At 35.5% G+C, this 18,447-nt stretch overlaps 1 protein-coding gene across 1 annotated transcript in view; it reads right to left on the bottom strand.

The window, feature by feature from the left end:
- The window catches only part of LOC144967266 (uncharacterized), a 34,263-nt gene extending 22,573 nt beyond the window's left edge, over positions 1-11,690 (bottom strand). The window contains exons 1-6 of the mRNA XM_078904299.1: positions 11,549-11,690; positions 7,121-7,609; positions 4,544-4,663; positions 3,975-4,070; positions 1,908-2,012; positions 1,325-1,429 (exon numbers count right to left, since the gene is read on the bottom strand). Of these exons, the coding sequence (XP_078760425.1) occupies positions 1,325-1,429; positions 1,908-2,012; positions 3,975-4,070; positions 4,544-4,663; positions 7,121-7,462 (768 nt within the window). The 5' untranslated portion in view covers positions 7,463-7,609; positions 11,549-11,690. The remainder of the gene's footprint in view (positions 1-1,324; positions 1,430-1,907; positions 2,013-3,974; positions 4,071-4,543; positions 4,664-7,120; positions 7,610-11,548) is intronic.
- Between the last annotated feature and the right edge of the window lie 6,757 nt (positions 11,691-18,447).

Genomic DNA, 18,447 nt, shown 5'->3' with positions numbered 1-18,447 from the left:
AACAAAACAAAACATATCATTTTTTAATAAAAGAAACCGAATCAATACTTTACACGATGGCTTCCGTGAGAATTGAAACATGGTGAATTCTGCTTGAAATTCTAGAAGGATCTTTGCTCTTTTGCCCTACCTTGTCAAATTTCCAAGCTCCGCCGCTGATAAAAAGTATTCCCACGGTCCTTTGTTATCTACCTAAATCATACAATGGAACAGTTATGGTTTGGGGGTGTAATCATCGCACAGCACAAAACACCTCTCGCCAAAAGAAGAGAATGACGCCATTTAATCTTTGTATTCAGAAAACTATTTTGTTTACATCTGTTATAAAAAACAAATTATAAAAAATTATGCCTTTTGCGCCACGACATCATAAGATGTCGTCGCCTAGCTAGGCATTCCAAGAAGGAATATAGATAACTCATCAAACAAGATGTCTGATGTCAATAGGAATCACCCATGTTGTCCAAGTGAGCAAATTGAGGGTTGATAATCTTACTCCAGGACAAAAATAACGAAAGTGTCTGTTATATTATAATCTACTCGGGGGTCCCGGTAGTTTAGATGGGAGATCAGTCGCTTCACATGTAAAGGGACCAAATCGATCCCGTGTGCAGTCGAGATTCCGATTCCGATCCCTCCTGTCCACCCAGCAGTAAATGGGTAGCTGGGTCTTTAGATCTGGTGGAAAGTACTTTGCGATAGACTAGCGTACTTTCCAAAGGGTAGCAAGCAAGCGGGGCGGGGTTGGGGGCGAGGAGGGAATGCCAAAGTACAACCGTAGGAACCCTAACCCAATCCAAGGTAATGAATAGGTAGGTACTTATAGATGGAACTAAATTGACCCAGTCAGCTCGTTGTTATTGTTTTCAGACAGCAGTTCTAGTGACTAGTTCTCATTTCCATCAATGACTAAACGTTTAAGGTTGCACATAGTTTTATGTGTTGGTACGTTATATACGGCTGACGAATAGTGTGAGTATTTTAACTAAAGGCGTCGCATCAATAAGTTGTGACGCTATGCGTTTAGGTAAAATAGTCACAACATCCGCCTGCCAAATTAAATCTACCAACACATAAAACTGTGTGTAACCTATAACGTTTATAGTCTGACTAATATAATTTAGTGAGAGCTAATCACCAACTGGCTCTCTGAAAATGATAACAAAGTACTGAGTGACGTCAACTACGTTCTTGCTATTTCTATACATAGATTGAAATAAAAACACTTTTAGACTCACCCACTCGCCTTGCTCATAAAAAACAAACCAAAAAAACAATAACAAAACCAACAAAACAAAACAAAACAAAACAAAACAACACCCACCTCCTCGTCACCGCTCCATCTGTCCAAATCACTTCCTTCGGGTTCTACGACGTTTGTCACCGACACTACTCTGGATTTCCGAGGGGACCTCCTTTTTACTGACACCTTTCATTTATTTTAAAGGGGGATAGAAAAAAAAAAGGGGGGGGGGGCGTTACCAAGGCGAAATAAGTAGAAGAAAACAAAACAAAAAAACAAAAAAAAAAGCAACTTGAGCTTTTATATAGCGCATTATCCACTAAATGTGCTCAAAGCGCTTTACAAGGGGTTCGTAGTCAACAGCAACATTTAACAAGTAGGACGAGACAAATCGCCGGTTACGCGATAATACAATTTTTTTATCAGACAACGCTGTTAACGTGAGGTAGTCATTTTACACCTGAGTACGGTGCGAGAATGTGAGTAATAAGCCTTTTCCAAGGACCGAACTATGCGCCGAGCAAGGCTCGAGCTCAGGACTTTCCGATCCGAAAGCGAGTATAATACCACAAGACCGCATAGCCTCACTTTCAGACCGACCAAATCTCCTCTCTCAGTCTTTAAAAAAAAAACAATAACAAGACCAACAAAACAAAACACCCACCTCCTCGTCACCGCTCCATCTGTCCAAATCACTTTCTTCGGGTTCTACGGCATTTGTCACCGACACCATTCTGGATTTCCGAGGGGACCTCCGTTTTACTGACACCTTTCATTTATTTTAAAGGGGATAGAAAAGGGGAGGGGGGGGGGCGTTACCAAGCCGAAATAAGTAGAAAAACAAAAGCAAAACAACTTGAGCTTTTATTTAGCGCGTTATCCAATGATGTGTTCAAAGCGCTTTACAAGGGGTTCGCAGTCAACAGCAAAATTTAACATGTAACACGAGACAAAACGCCTGTTAGGCGATATTACAATTTTCTTTCTTCTCAGACAGAGACAACACTGTTAACGGTCAGGTACTCATTTTACAGTGAGAGAATGTGAGTAAATAGACTTTTTTTTCCCTCCAAGAACCAACTCTGCGCCGCTTAGAGCGAGATTCGAGGCCAGGACCTTCCGATCCGAAGGTGTGTGTCATACCACAAGGCTATATAGCCGTATTATGTAGATCATGTAACGGACGTCAACGAAATAGTTTTCAGAATACAAATATTAAGTGGCGTCAGTCTGTCTCGTCCTTTGGCGAAATCAAGCAATATTTCGCTCGATAAACCGCCGGGTTGGTGACGATGATCACACATTTAAGTTTGTCTCTATCGTTGAGTCTTTGGGTAAAACATGACTCCACTCGACAGCGGTATGTAAGAGTCTCAGTAAAGAAAAGGCGATTTGGACACTGATAAATATTTAAGATTGTAGATGGACCCTCATTCTTGACTAGTTATAATGGGAAAAGAAGTGGGACTTTAAACGATGGAAATGTATTTCAATGATTACTTTTTTAAAAAAGCATTTTAATTTGGGAAGCAACATTTCTTTGAAAGATCATAATCTCAAAATGCTTTAAACATTAAACATTTTATATGATTATGGCCTCCAGTGGAACTAGTTACATCCTTAAGTTTCATCGGCATATAATTTGTTAATTAATTCAGTTAACTGCCGTACTCTGGAAAAACACGCCATCGAAAATTTGGCCAAAAAAAAACTTCGCCCTTTAAACAAAGAATAGAATACGATTATTATAATAATCTTTACTTCAACTACTGATCGATTAAATGACCCTCATTTTAGCAACAACTCTCAAACCTGGAACTTCGCGAGGTATAGGGTATAGTATATGTTACAGTGAATGACAAAATCAGTCGGATGGTGAAAAGGTTTGAACTGAGATATTGCCAAGTTTAGTTAGAAGGTCAATTTTTTGTCAAAAATTAGTTCTTGTCATAAATGATTAAATCAACCCTATTGTACATCTTCGGGAAATATCAAAGATTAATTTCACTTCTAAATATTTTTACAGCTAGTCAAGTTGAAAAAGTATGAAATTTGAGAAAAGTTGCTGGATACCTATCCCATACATATGACCATAACTTCATGAAAAATCAACCGATTTACTTCAAATAAAGATTAAAATGCTCTGAGGAGAATATTCTCTCAGAAAATGCAAAAGAATGCAGATCCAAAATTTTCACCTTTCGACTGATTATGTCATGCACTGACACATATAGGGCGATTGTTCCGTAATTTTGGTCAAAAATATTGAAATGACCTTTACTTTGTATCGTGGGATGGAACTCGTTGCCTGCTACGCGACGAATCTTTGGGGGGTTGAAGTGCTCAAGATTGCTGACAAATGCCGGAGCCGTGCTTTAAGGCATTTGAAGAGCAGGTTGCTGCTTTGTTGCGAGTGAGGTTTATAAGCAAGTAAACATTATGCAATGGGTAACAAAGGTGCGATGTCAAAAAACTGGTTCCAATCTCATTGGAAGTGTACAACTACCCTTCAACAGCATCCCACCACTAGTTATGTCACCTTATTGTTCAACATTTAACCTATTCATTATTAGTCATCCGAAGGGCTGGTTACATACACTTCCACTGAGTTTGGAACCGGAAGAGTAGGCGGTGTAATGACCTCTCTAGTCTATTAAGAACATTTCCGACTGGGATTTTTACATTGATCATCGGAAAGGGTGAGGGAAGGCCACAAAAATCATAAACTCACCTTGTCACCGTCGTCTCTCTCAACCATTATATGATTCTCATTTTCTTTCGGGTTTCCTCCGCTTTTGGATTTTCGAGGGGACCGTTTCTGTGTATCCTAAAACACGTTGAAAAAAAAAATTGACGGATTAAATATGTATAAAATGCATTTTGTAAAATGCTCACTAGTTAGTTGTACTCACGAGATCAATCGTTACAACACACATTTTTTTGTGAGAACTTAAGATTTTGTAATGTGCTAAAGAGAATTTTGAGAGAACTTGTAAATCAATTGCCGGTCTAAAAACAACAAAGAGCCGAGTTAAGTCAACTTCGTTTACTCTATTATTTAGGTAAAATACTCACAACATCCGCCAGCTGGGTATGACGATACCAATACACAAAACTATGTGTAACCTTAAACGTTTATAGTCTGATTGATATAATTTAGTGAGAACTAATCATTAAAATGGCTGATAGTAGTCAGATATAAGAAGATTATGATGTCCCTATTTTTCCCCCCGAAAGAGTGACGACTTTTAGTATGTCCGATTCATTTTTGGTGGACACAGGGCCTTAAGTTGAGTTTACCTTAACGAGTTGCTGATGATTATTGACATGTTTGTTGTTTCCGGAGATATCTGTTATTCCTGAAGCAAACATAGACTCTTGCAGATAGGTCGCAGAGAAACTTAATCCACTATCGATATTCTGAAAGACAAACATTCAAATAAAAGTGTATTATTATTTTTATTATTATTATTATTATTATTATTATTATTATTATTATTATTATTATTATTATTATATTATTATTATTATTATTATATAATTATTATTATTATTATTATTATTATTATTATTATTATTATTATTATTATTATTATTATTATTATTATTATTATTATTATTATTATTATTATTATTATTATTATTATTATTATTATTATTATTAATATTATTATTATTTATTATTATTATTATTATCATTATATTATTATTTTATTTGTTATTATTATTATTATTATATTATTATTATTATTATTATTATTATTATTATTATTATTATTATTATTATTATTATTATTATTTATTATTATTATTATTATTATTATTTATTATTATTATTATTATTATTATTATTATTATTATTATTATATTATTATTATATATTATTATTATTATATTATTATTATTATTATTATTATATTTATTATTATTATTATTATTATTATTATTATTATTATTATTATTATTATTATTATTATTATTATTATTATTATTATTATTATTATTATTATTATTATTATTATTATTATTTATTATTATTATTATTATTATTATATTATCATTATTATTATTATTATTATTATTATTATTTTATTATTATTTTATTATTATTATTTTCATTACTTCTTCTTCTTCTATCTTTTTCTTTTCTTTTCTTTTCTTCTTCTTATTCTTTCTTCTTTTTTTTCTTCTTTCTTCTTATTCTATTATTATTATTATTATTATTATTATTGTTATCATTATTACTATTATTATTATTATCATCATTATTATTAGTTTACTTTATTCTCATTATTATTATTATTATTATTATTATTATTATATATTATTATTATTTATTATTATATTATTATTATTATTATTATTATTATTATTATTATGGTAGGTAGTAGTGTAGTAGTAATAATAATAATATAATAATAATATATAGTAGTAGTAGTGTAGTAGTAGTAGTAGTAGTAGTAGTAGTAGTAGTAGAGTAGTAGTAGTAGTAGTAGTAGTAGTAGTAGTAGTAGTAGTAGTAGTAGTAGTAGTAGTAGTAGTAGTAGTAGTAGTAGTAGTAGTAGTTAGTAGTAGTAGTAGTAGTAAGTAGTAGTAGTAGTTATAGTAGTAGTAGTAGTAGAGTATAAGAGTCAGCAGCAGCAGCAGTAGTAGTAGTAGTAGTAGTAGTAGTAGTAGTAGTAGTAGTAGTAGTAGTAGTAGTAGTAGTAGTAGTAGTAGTAGCAGTAAAATTTAATGTATTGAAATTAATAAAAGACGAAAGAGTAAGAGCTTTTAAACTTGGCCAACGTTTACCTTTCTAATAAAAATAAAATTAAGGACACACTTACTTTTTCGAGAGTTGGGAAAAGATCCTTTTTTCCTGATGATGACCATTGCTATCAATGGCAAGCTATTGACATGTGTGCCTTTTATTAAAATAACTTTCATCTTAAAGTATAAGTCCCTGGGTATTCAATCAACATACAGTGCATAGGTACACCATTGAAAATTATTTAACTTAATCGTATATTTTTTAAACTCCAAATTTTAAAAAAAGGATATTTGCCCCTGTGAACAAACGAACTACAGCCATCTTATATACTTATCACCCGAAGCAATCAGACCCACAAATCCTGAGCATCACTCACAATTTAAACACAGCAATGCAGTGTGTCTTCGTGGGTCCTGATTCAAATCCGCAATCAAAATAGTATTTTGATAAATTATCACAAACTGTGAGCTATACGGCCGCTTGGTACATACCCACTAAAGAAGGCTACGAGTCGACCGCGAAGAGAAATTCAGCTCAAAAACTTTTAATGTTGCCTTATTTGCTTTGGGAAGATAATACCCCCCCCCCCCCCCCCCCCCCCCCCCCCCTTAAAAAAAAAAAAGTTCAGAAGAGCGATCATCGCTGATAGATACAATAAATTCATTGTCTGCATTATTTCGGCATTTTGAAAAGTCTTTTTGAACTTTTTTCTTTGTGAGTAGAAAAATAAGAATTAAAAAAATATTTGTCGGGTAATAAACAATTACGTAGACGGGACGAACTAAATGGCAGGGAATATTCTGATTGGTTAACTCTTTCCTTACCGATCATTTTCAGTATTTTCCCAAAATGGCAGGCTTAACTAGCTGAAAAATAGATTTTTTAAAGTCAATCTCTCTACAAAACAACTTTATGTTCTTAGTAATTATACAAAGACCATTCTTCTAAGTTTATGATGTACAATATAAATCTGAATAAGAAAAATGTATAATGTGTCGTAACAAATGTGACGATTTTGCTGCAGGTTGTAAGGAGAGGGTTAATGCTTAGTACCTAATGATCGAACAGTTAACTTCCGAATGGATTGATTTTTATTAAAAATTAAAAGAATTACTTCCCCTTACCTCCTTTTTTGTTTCAGCCAACTGCTCTTGTTCAATGCTGTAAAAATCAACCAATCTATCCGGTTCACTTTCTCCGGCATCATGCGATTCCTCACTGCTGCTGCTGGACTCCGACTCTGACTCCTCTGAACATGCAGAGTCGCCATTTTGGACGCCTGAGGTGTCCTTTCTACTGTCAAGTAGTAAGCTCTTTTTGTCGCAATGAGCTAAACCCACCAACAACGTAACATTGCTTATAAATGTGCCATTTTCATCCTGATGGTAACCGGTTATAATGTTTCCTTCAATGTTAGCATTGGTATCATCCTCCAAGAATTGGTCTATAGGGTGAACGACAGCCATGATTGTAGTAATCGATGGTAATGAAAAAGGTTGTAATTCCTTAACTCTTCCTTTCTTATCTTACTCGGAATGATAAGTGCACATCTTGCTTGTTCTTATAGACGGCTTACGGAATGATGTTTTCCTGCCCCCTCTTTGCCTTTAGTTCTAAATAAGGACAGGAATGAATAAGTTAGTATAAAGAAAGAACAAAAATAAGAAAGATAAATAATTAGAGTTTGGTTGATTTATTCCTAAGCCAATTCAGTTGGAATCCATTGGTGGATCTATTGAAAATAAAGAAATAAGGCGAAAAGTAGGGAATTGCGTAACTTTCCTACATATTAAAAACAAATGGATAAGGAAAATACTGTTATCAATTTTGTAAATTGAAAAACCTGGCGACAAAGTGATCGGGTCCATTGTTGATAAGGCACATTTTACGCCTTGTGGACACGTGTTTCTTTATATATATATATATATATATATATATATATATATATATATATATAATATATATATATATATATATATACAGTGGACTCCGGATAAGACGATGCCCAGGGGAACCGTGAAAAAAATCGACTTATCCGAAAATCAACTTAACCGGAGTGTAACCAAATGAGCAAAAACTCATTTGAACAAAGCAAACCAATCTAGAATAAGTATGTCCCTTCATATCGCGCGGTCTCTGTAGGGGTCATGAGAGGCTCCTACCCCCAATAGTCCCATAGAGAAATCAGAATACATAAAAATCGGAATTTGAGATAAAAAAGCGGAATCAACTTACTGTTATTGACTATGACATACTTTGCAACAGAAAATGTAATAGACAATCCAAAAGTACTCAAATGATTAAAAGTAAAAAATGTGTAAAAATGTACAGATTGTGTAAAGACTAAGAATGGGGTCAAATAATAATAGAGAACACACAGGTCCTGGCCGTCTGAGAGCAAAGCATTGAATGGATGGATTTAACCTTGTCAGGACCCCTCCCCCCCCCCCCCCCTCCCCCCACACACACACCTAATCAAGCAAACGCGCGTGCCGGTACACACACACACATCACACGCACACACACACACACACACACACAACACACGGACACAGGGCTAAAATTAAATAGGGAAAGAAGCTGACCGTATTCAAATAATATTATTACCGATTGAAGCCAACATATAATATTACCAAGGTCATTGACCTCACGAATTGGAGTCACAATAATACTAATAATACTTCGGTCAACCCCCCTCCCAAAATATAATATTATCCGACATCAGCAGCACACACTTTGAAGAGACTAATCAGACATATAAAATGTGTGTTGATTGACCATAGGAGATGACGAAATAAGCCATAGCTCCCTTTTTTTTAGCTAGAGATTTTTAAAAAAAATTTTCCTCGATGAGAATGCCTTGAATGTGGAATGTATACCAATTAAGTGAAAGCGGAAGGGTAGGTCAAGGTCATGCTTCTTGTAAATCGTCGAGACAGAAATAGCTGGTATGCCAATTTCCTATGCGATGATTTTCTGTCGCATGCCTAACTCTCCAAATGCATTGAATCTTCCTTTTCCACGATAGGTTTGCCATTGTAGTTGTAAACTTGACTTGAATTCCTCTTGATAAAATTGATACTAATTAAGAGGGCTATTACATAGGATGGCCTGGGATTAGAACCAAAAAAATCTTGAGCTTGAAGTTGCGACAATGTAAAATTTGAGATGGAGAAATTAAAGTTATTCAATACTGCTCATGTACATTGAACATGGACGTCAGGCAAAGCGCCTATATCACATCGATGTGCGCCAATCGTTCACGGATATTCTTAACCACTTAAAATTCTTACTGGTAGCTTTTTTAACCAATGGAAATACTTGTTTATTTGTGATTTTTTTTGTAGCCATGAGTGATAAGAACATAGACTTAAGCGACATCGACTTATGTGGAGTTTTTTTTTTTTTTTACTAATGTTATATAGGAAGAAGGGGGAGGGACCAAGAAAAAAAATCGACTTAGGTAAAAATCGACTTAGGCAACGTCGACGTATCCAGAGTGCACTGTATATATATATATTATATATATATATATATATATATATATATATATATAATATCATATATTATATCATATATATATATATATATATATCATATATATCATATATATATATATATATATATATATATATATATATAATATATATATATATCATAACAACCGTTATTGCTAAGATTAATACTCAACCATTTTGCAGGGATACGGATAAGAATGTTTGAGACCTGGAAATAGCACTGCCGAGCAAATATCAAACTTGAGAATCTTAATTGAAAAACATTTGCAACATCAGAGATATAATCAAAAATAAAATAACAAACCATTTTTGAAAATACCTTTAAATAAAAAATGATATTGGCGATCTGAGAATAAAAACGGTGATATATCAAATACCGATGATGAAAAATGTTAAGAACTTAAAGAACGTAGCCTACTTATATATAAAGAAGTTTTAAATATACCCATTGTGACATGAAGACCCAGAAGTGGAAGTGGGGAGAGATGTCAAAGATGGCAGCAAACCGTGATGATTGGAGATCTACTGTGTCGGCCTTATGTACAACTGAAGCATCAAGACGATAAGTAAGTAAATATTCATTATGCTGGAAAGAAAATGTAATGCCAAATTGTCAGATTTTGAGATCACGGGTGACTTGATTTTGAGTAAATTACAACAAATTTACAATTTTATGCCTCAAAAGCGTGGGGTTAGATAAACTTTACCTTTAATTATTTAAGACAACTGCTAATGAAATAGTACTTCCTCTGTTCATAACATTTGATAAAATTTTATCAGAGGGCTGTATTTCGGTTGATTGGAAATAAGCGAACGTCACATGTGGGTGCAAAAAGGTGTTTGAAATGCTGTGAATAACTATCGATCTTTTGTCTAACGTGAAAGCTGGACGTTAAACTTGGAAACCTTTAAAAAAATACAACAATGGAAAAGAAATGATATAGGCGCATTTTAGGCATCACCTGGAGAGACTATAAATCAATCAAAGAGGTTTACAATAGAGTTGTCGCTCTGACAATTGGATTACAGGAATTCCTCCTGTCTACAGTTAAAAGAAGAATTTGTCTTGGTTTTACTAGGCGAGAAGAAAATAAAATTTAAAATGAGAGGGAGACCTTCCATAAGCTACTACATCCCAAGTATCTTGTTCTAGTAGGGGGTTTGGGAGGGGGGAAACTTTTAAATCTCCCCCCTCCCAAACCCTCTACTAGAAGTTCTAGTGTAGGGGGTTTGGGAGGGGGGAGACTTTAAAAAAAAAAAAGTTTCCCCCCTCCCAAACCCGCTACTAGAACAAGAATACTTGGGATGTAGTAGCTCATGGAAGGTCTCCCAAATGAGAAAAACCCGAGGACATGATCCGAAGAAAGACAAATTTAACAAGAAAAGTTATAATTTCAGAATGGGTTTGTATGTCTAGTACTAAGTAGTCCTTCAGAACCATAAGGCCCATGAAGCCGGAGTTTATCCCGGTATCTATAGTATAGTGTGTTTGCTACCCTTTCGATATGACGCTAGTCTATCGCGAAGTACTTTCCGCCATATTTAACAGACCCAGCCACCCAATCACTGCTGGGTGAACAGGGAGATCAGAAAAAAAAATATCTCAGTCTTCACCCAGGATCGATCTCTTTGCGTGTGAGGCGAGCACTATCAATTGAGCTATTTGTTTTTGTTTGTTTTTAAGGGTTTTACGGCGCTTGCAACACATTTAGGTTATATCAGCGCCAGTAAAAAGGAAGAAAATGGGATAGTAAAAAGTTATAGAATTACAAATAAAGCACCCAAGAAAAAGTAAGACACAGGGGAACTGGGAACAAATAGGGATCAGATGTAGATTCCAAGAGCACACTATCAATTGAGCTATCATGACCCCGCTAGAAATAAGGCTGATGAAAATTTATAGTTATTAAAATTGGCTTAATTGAAAGTTTATAGCGGCAAACGGTCCAGCACTGGGTCATGAATCGTTTGATAAAAACAGCCAATTGATTCTAATAATGATGATGATCGCAGGTTATCATTGTAGATACTAACCCTCATTTCGACCGCCCTGTCTGTCGCACTATTCACCACTCTCTTGAATATCTTTATACTGTTTGTATGTAAGCTCAACTATTTACAGAATCTCCCAAAATTTAAGATAGATAACGGGAATTTAAAATAAATTGTGTGCTTTGATTTGTTTTTAATACGAGCTACTTCCGTTTTTCCAATGTACAAAATTGTGTCAATCTTGCAATGCACTTATGAACCGTACTAATCGCTTTGGTTTTTCCCAAGTAAGAATTATCAGATTGTTGTTTTAATTAATTAATAATAATAATGCGTAATTTCTATAGCGCCCGTTTCCACAGAAACATATATAATTAGCAGTGGCTATTTTTACAGTCCCGTAAAGATGGTTCTCGGGGCTATTTTTACAGTCCCGTAAAGATGGTTCTCGGGGCTATTTTTACAGTCCCGTAAAGATGGTTCTCGGGGCTATTTTTACAGTCCCGTAAAGACGGCTCTCATGGCTATTTTTACGGCGTTGATGCGATTCTGTTCAATTATCCGCATAGTTATAGATTATCATCTTTTTGCAGTATTCACAAAACTTCACATATCATTTCTCCCGATATTTAGATGTACAGATCTAGAGGCGGTGAATGAAAGCAAAATTAATTTCATTTAACATATTTAGATAATAATATAATAATAATAATAATAATATAATAATAATAATAATAATAATAATAATAATAATAATAATAATAATAATAATAATAATAATAATAATACACATTTATATAGCGCTCATTCTCGTGTAAAACACAAGCTCTGGGCACTTGATCTAAAGCTAAAACTAAAATTAACAAACAATTAATGTAAAGTCAATTCTCTTAGCGATTTTTACGGTACTGTCATTTTTATTACATATAATTTTTTTTTTTTGGCATAAGTTATGTTTACAGTACAGAACAGCCCGTTTTCTATCATCAGTGGGCAGGTTAGGTTGTATGTCTTGATTTTTTTTCTGTCAAACATACATAATATAGATCTATTATCAAACACTGAAAGTATATTTAGTTCCTGCTTGAGTCGACACCCCTCAAGATATGATACTTTACAGGTTGGCTTTTGTTTATACTTTACCAGTATAACCAGTCAGGAAGTACTAACGGTTTATACAATACTAAAAGAAGTAGACGTCTAACATTCAGGGTGCAGTCTTTCACGTGAGAGTGGGTTTGAATCCAATTTCAGAAAAGAGGCCGTTCACAAACCAATTGGACACATTTTGACCATAATTTTAGAACCCCCCCCCCCCCACCCCTCCCAACCATATTGTGGACAAATGACTACCCCCCCCCCCCCCCCCCCATGTGGATGTCCATGGTAAAGATGCACATTGCGAAACACCTCAGGCTTAAATATCGGTTTGGACGAATTCAATCCCTCGTGGGGGCGGGGACCTACACTCCTCTAAGCTTGGTGAGAAGTTGCCAGGCTTTGATACCAGTAAGAGGAGACACTGGGTAGCTGCGAATCGGCTTCGGTCGAGGAGCTGCCTAACAGCAAGTCAGTACGTTACATCGGTAGGGTCTAACTTCCTGTCCAATATGTCCACGCTGTGGGCAAGAACCCGAGACGGCAGAGCATCTAGTCGAAAGGTGTGTTGTGACGATGCTACCAGGCGGGTTTGCGACGGTGCACGAATGCGGACCGGACTTTGATGATTGGGTCGATCGTCATAACATAATAGTGTGAACCATAAGAGGCTGCTACCTTGTGGTCAGACCAAGGTTGTGGTTGCCCTGGGTCAGACCCCTCTGCCTCGGCTTTGAGGTACCACTAGGGAAAGAGATAGATAGAGAAAAAGAGAACGGAAAAGAGAGAGAGAGAGAGAGAGAGAGAGAGAGAGAGAGAGAGAGAGAGAGAGAGAGAAAGAGATTGGGAAAGAATGAAAGAAAAGAGAGGGAGGAGAGAGAGAGAGAGAGAAGAGAGAGAGAGAGAGATGAGAGAATGAGAGATAGAAAGAAAGAAAGAAAGAAAGGGATAGAGAAAGAATGAAAGAAAGAGTGAGAGAGAGAGAAACAAAGAAAGAATGTAGAAAGACCGGGAGAGAGAGAGAGAGAGAGAGATAGAGAGAGAGAGAGAGAGAGAGAGAGAGAGAGAGAGAGAGAGAGAAAATGAGAGATAGGGAAAGAAAGAAAGAAAGAAAGGGATAGAGAAAGAATGAAAGAAAGAGTGAGAGAGAGAGAAACAAAGAAAGAATGTAGAAAGACCGGGAGAGAGAGAGAGAGAGAGAAGAGAGAGGGGAGAGAGAGAGAGAGAGAGAGAGAGAGAGAGAGAGAGTGTGAGAGAGAGGCTGCTAACTAGCCGCACCTGAACGAAGTGAGTTAGAGTTTTTGGAGCTAATGGCGTCTACTCAGCCAATCTGTTACTATTTATAAATCTATTACCGCAACGCCGTAAAAATAGCCACCAGAATCGTCTTTACGGGACCCTAGAAAGAGGAGAGCTAACGCGTCGTAGCTCCTCTTTCTAGGATGGGACTGTAAAAATAGCCCTGAGAACCATCTTTACGGGACTGTAAAAATAGCCCCGAGAACCATCTTTACGGGACTGTAAAAATAGCCCCGAGAACCATCTTTACGGGACTGTAAAAATAGCCACTGCGTATATAATTACAACCTAGGTACACATATTAGCAGGTCTGATTACCAAACGTCATTCTGGGCTTTATTTACCACTCTTGAAATGGATACTATTTTGTGTTGAGAATAATTCCTTTACAGCAATGAACCCTTAACAGTCTGGGTTTTCAGACGTCGATTACAACCAATGTGTTCTTATATGCAGGTCTGATATGTAAACGTCGATGACAACAAACTTTACCACAGTGGTTGGTGAATTTCATGGCAGAATATTATTTGACGACCATCAATCCTAATGCCATGTTTATCGTATGGCATATATGCTAAGATTCTCTTTGGCATCATTTTCATTCTTGCTGCTGAGTTGTAGGTAAAACATTTGCCATTTCCCACAGTTCAGACGCAAAAAAAAACAAAAAAAAAAAAAAAAATCTGCAGAATCCGGTGTAGGGTTGGGATTTTAAAACAGCTGTTGGACTAAAATGTAATTTGAATGCGTTTGATACAAACTTCTCTCTCTCTCCCAACATCGATACCTTTTTCTCTGCGCTCCTAATATATGATCTAACTCTCCTCTCGGCCCGTCTGCCTATTTTAAAACAAATATATAACCAAATGATATAAATTAGTATAAACATGTATGCTTGTACACCTTCAATGTGATATTGTATTTATTGTCATCATCTCTTTCCTTAAAAGCCAGAAACCAGAAATATCCCCTCCCAAAGCTAACGCCAAAATTTGACTGTTTCCCTCCAGCATAGGCCAGGGCAAAACCAAGTAATCTCTTTCTAATATGTAACTAAAAAAAACAAACCAGATGTAGGGAGTTAGAAGACGCAGCAAGTGAGCTCCTGCTCATATATGATGGGTCAAAAATACCATACCCAGTCACATGGACAGGACAAATAATTTAGGGGAATGGAATAGATGGTGCTGTTGACTGATGAAGAGCCCACCGGCCCATGGACAGCAATGTTCTAAGGGGAATTCCACCCACCACTTTATAATACAATGTTTTGTTGTTTCTAAGGGCCTTGCTGTGCTTTCTACAATTTTAGGTCAGATCAGCGCCAGTAAAAAGGAAGATAACGCGTTCGTAAATACATTTTAGAATTACCATTAAAGCACACCAAAAAAAAAAAAAAAATTAAGACTAAAGGGAATTGGTTCAAATAGGAAATAGATGTAAATTCCAAGAGCATACCATCAATGTACTTAGTTTGAGATCACCTATAAGTCTAATCCAGACTCCTACACAGGGACCAGGACAAAACCAAGTAATCTCATTCCAAGACAAAGACAGAAAGCAATTGGAAAACAGATAAGAGGGGATAGAAGACACAGAAAGTACCTCCCTGCCCGCTATGGGAGGTAGGAACCCCACCCAGGCTCTAAGGGGAAGTCCACCCACCACACTATAATGTGATGAGAGTCAACACGGAATAACATAGACAGAAGAAAATTGAAATCATGATTTATTTGATATATTGTTTCTGCAATTCTCGTGTAGTATTATACACATGTAATGAATTAATTTGAGAAAGACATGCTGTGATTGCACAAAACAGTCATTACACAGATCATAATATAATTTACAACATTTTACATTGCATGTGACAATCAAGAAATAAAATATTTTTTTGTCAAAGAAAGCAGGAGCTTTGGTTAAAAACAGGTCATATCGCCAAGCAAATAAAAATAGTTTTGATGCAACGTGGGGTATTGTATCTATGTCAACATTTTTGTTTGTTTGTTTTTAAGGGTTTTAAGGTGCTTGCAATACATTTAGGTCATAACAACGCCAGTAAAAAGGAAGAAAACGGGATAGTAAAAAGTTCTAGAATTACAATTAAAGCACCCAAGAAAAAGTAAGACATAGGGGAACTGGGGACAAATAGGGATCAGATGTAGATTCCAAGAGCACACCACCAATGTACATAGTTTGAGATCACCTAAAAGTCTCATCCAGACACAAGCACAGATCCCACTAAGAGGAACACACTCAAATGTTTACAAATAATATGTAAAAATGAAGAGAGTAACAGTACATAACAGAGAGATGATTTACAAGGAAAAAAAATATCATCTCCCAAATCTAATTATACATTTGGCTGTTTCCCGTTCAGCAAGGGTGTCCGGCCAGAGCCAGGACAAAACCAAGTAATCTCATTCCGAGACAAAGACAGAAAGCAAGTTGGAAAACAGATATAGGGGAATAGAAGACACAGCAAGTACCTCCCTGCCCGCTATGGGAGGTCAGGAACCCCACCCAGAAATAATAATACATAAATAAATGACAGTTCTGTATATATCAGATTTGCGAACCGACAACAATCGGTCCAATTCAAAATATATCATTCCTACTCCACAAGAGTATTAAACTATTTCAAGAGATGATGCACTTTCTGTTTAAATTCATTTATTTCATTTCCTTGTAAATTTTCTCATAATATTTGCATATTCTGGACAGAATTTTCAAATTAAAATATGGAATTTCATAATGGTTGGCAAGTTCGATATAAATTTATAAATGTAACGATGCTTAAAGATACTTTTTTTGTGAGAATAATAAGAAAGCAGTGATGGAATACAGTAGTCAGAAAGATCAAGGAGAAAGAAAGAGAAAGAGAGAGAGAGAGAGAGAGAGAGAGAGAGAGAGAGAGAGAGAGAGAGAGAGAGAGATATATATATTTTTGATTTAATTTAAGTAGTGATGAGGTATTTAAAAACAGATTTTTTAAAAACATAATAATAATATAACATTCAATATCATAAGATGGAAAGAGAAAAATGGCTTTGAGAAATTAAAAAAAAATATGGCATTTTGAATTGGATGGAAAGATTAACAGAAACATACTTTGAGTATAAAATAAGAAATTTATGAAATGATAATCAAATTATTTGATGACATAAAATATCCAATGAGATAATAAATGAATTGACCACAGTGAAGCACTGCAGATACAAAGCGGTCAAGAGTTGCTAAGTTTCTTGTTCATGGATTAAATGAGATGCTGAAAGTGGGACTCGAATCATGATCATCCAAGTGATAAGGCAATATCATCATTTTGAAAATCAGAATTTTAGAGATAATGGGAGGAAAAAAGAGTGAGGTTTTTTAAAATGGTTTTTAAGGGTTTTACAGCGCTTGCAACACATTTAGGTTATATCAGCGCCAGTAAAAAGGAAGAAAATGAGATAGTAAAAGTTCTAGAATTAGAATTAAAGCACCCAAGAAAAGTAAGACATAGGGGACCTGGGAACAAATAGGGATCAGATGTAGATTCCAAGAGCACACCACCAATGCACTTAGTTTGAGATCACCTATAAGTCTCATCCGGACACAAGCACAAAATCCAACAAGGAGGAATACACTCAAATGCTTACATTATACATTCAAAATAACAAATATAATAATAAATTACAGAGAGATGAATTACAAGGAAATAAAATATAATCTCCGAAAACAATAACTAAGCATTTGACTGTTTCCGCCCCCAGCTAGGACTCCGGCCAGGGCCAGGATAAAACCAAGTAATCTCATTCCAAGACAAAGACAGAAAGCATGTTGGAAAACAGATATAAGAGGATAGAAGACACAGTATGTACCCCCCTGCCCACTATGGGAGAAGGAAGAGTGAAAATCAGAATGATTCCACTAAAAGTGAAAGGGTTAGCAGGTGTGTTTTGTTTTTGTTTTTAAGGGTGTTACGGCGCTTGCAACACATTAAGGTCATATCAGTGCCAGTAAAAAGGAAGAAAATGGGATAGTAAAAAGATCTAGAATTACAATAAAGCATCCAAGAAAAGGGAAGACAAAGGGGAATTGGTTCAAATAAGAAACAGGTGTAGATTCCAAAAGCACTCTATCAAAGTACTTAGTTTGAGATCACTAAAAGTCTCATCCAGACACAAGCACAGGTCCCCGCTAAGAGGAACACACTCAAATGTTTTACAAATCATATATAATATAAAGAAAGCATAATACAGTGCATAACAGAGAGATGATTTAAAATGAATAAAATATCATCTCCCAAAACTAAATATACATTCGACCGTTTCCCTCTCAGCCAGGGGATCTGGCCAGGACCAGGACAAAACCAAGTAATCTCATTCCAAGACAAAGACAGAAAGCATGTTGGAAAACAGATATAAGGGGATAAAAGACAAAGTATGTACCCCCCCCCCCTGCCCTCTATGGGAGGTCAGGAATAGCAGGTGTGTATTACATAGAATAGCTTTAATCCCACAATAAAATAAATTTTTAAGAAAGTAAAAACAAGGCACGAA

This window comes from Berghia stephanieae, chromosome 3, assembly GCF_034508935.2.
Source record: "Berghia stephanieae isolate SIO BIC M18660-M18661 chromosome 3, UCSD_Bste_1.3, whole genome shotgun sequence".
Taxonomy (NCBI): domain Eukaryota; kingdom Metazoa; phylum Mollusca; class Gastropoda; order Nudibranchia; family Aeolidiidae; genus Berghia; species Berghia stephanieae.
The sequence above is the reverse complement of the archived record's forward strand: the minus strand, read 5'-3'. Positions and strand labels throughout refer to the sequence as shown.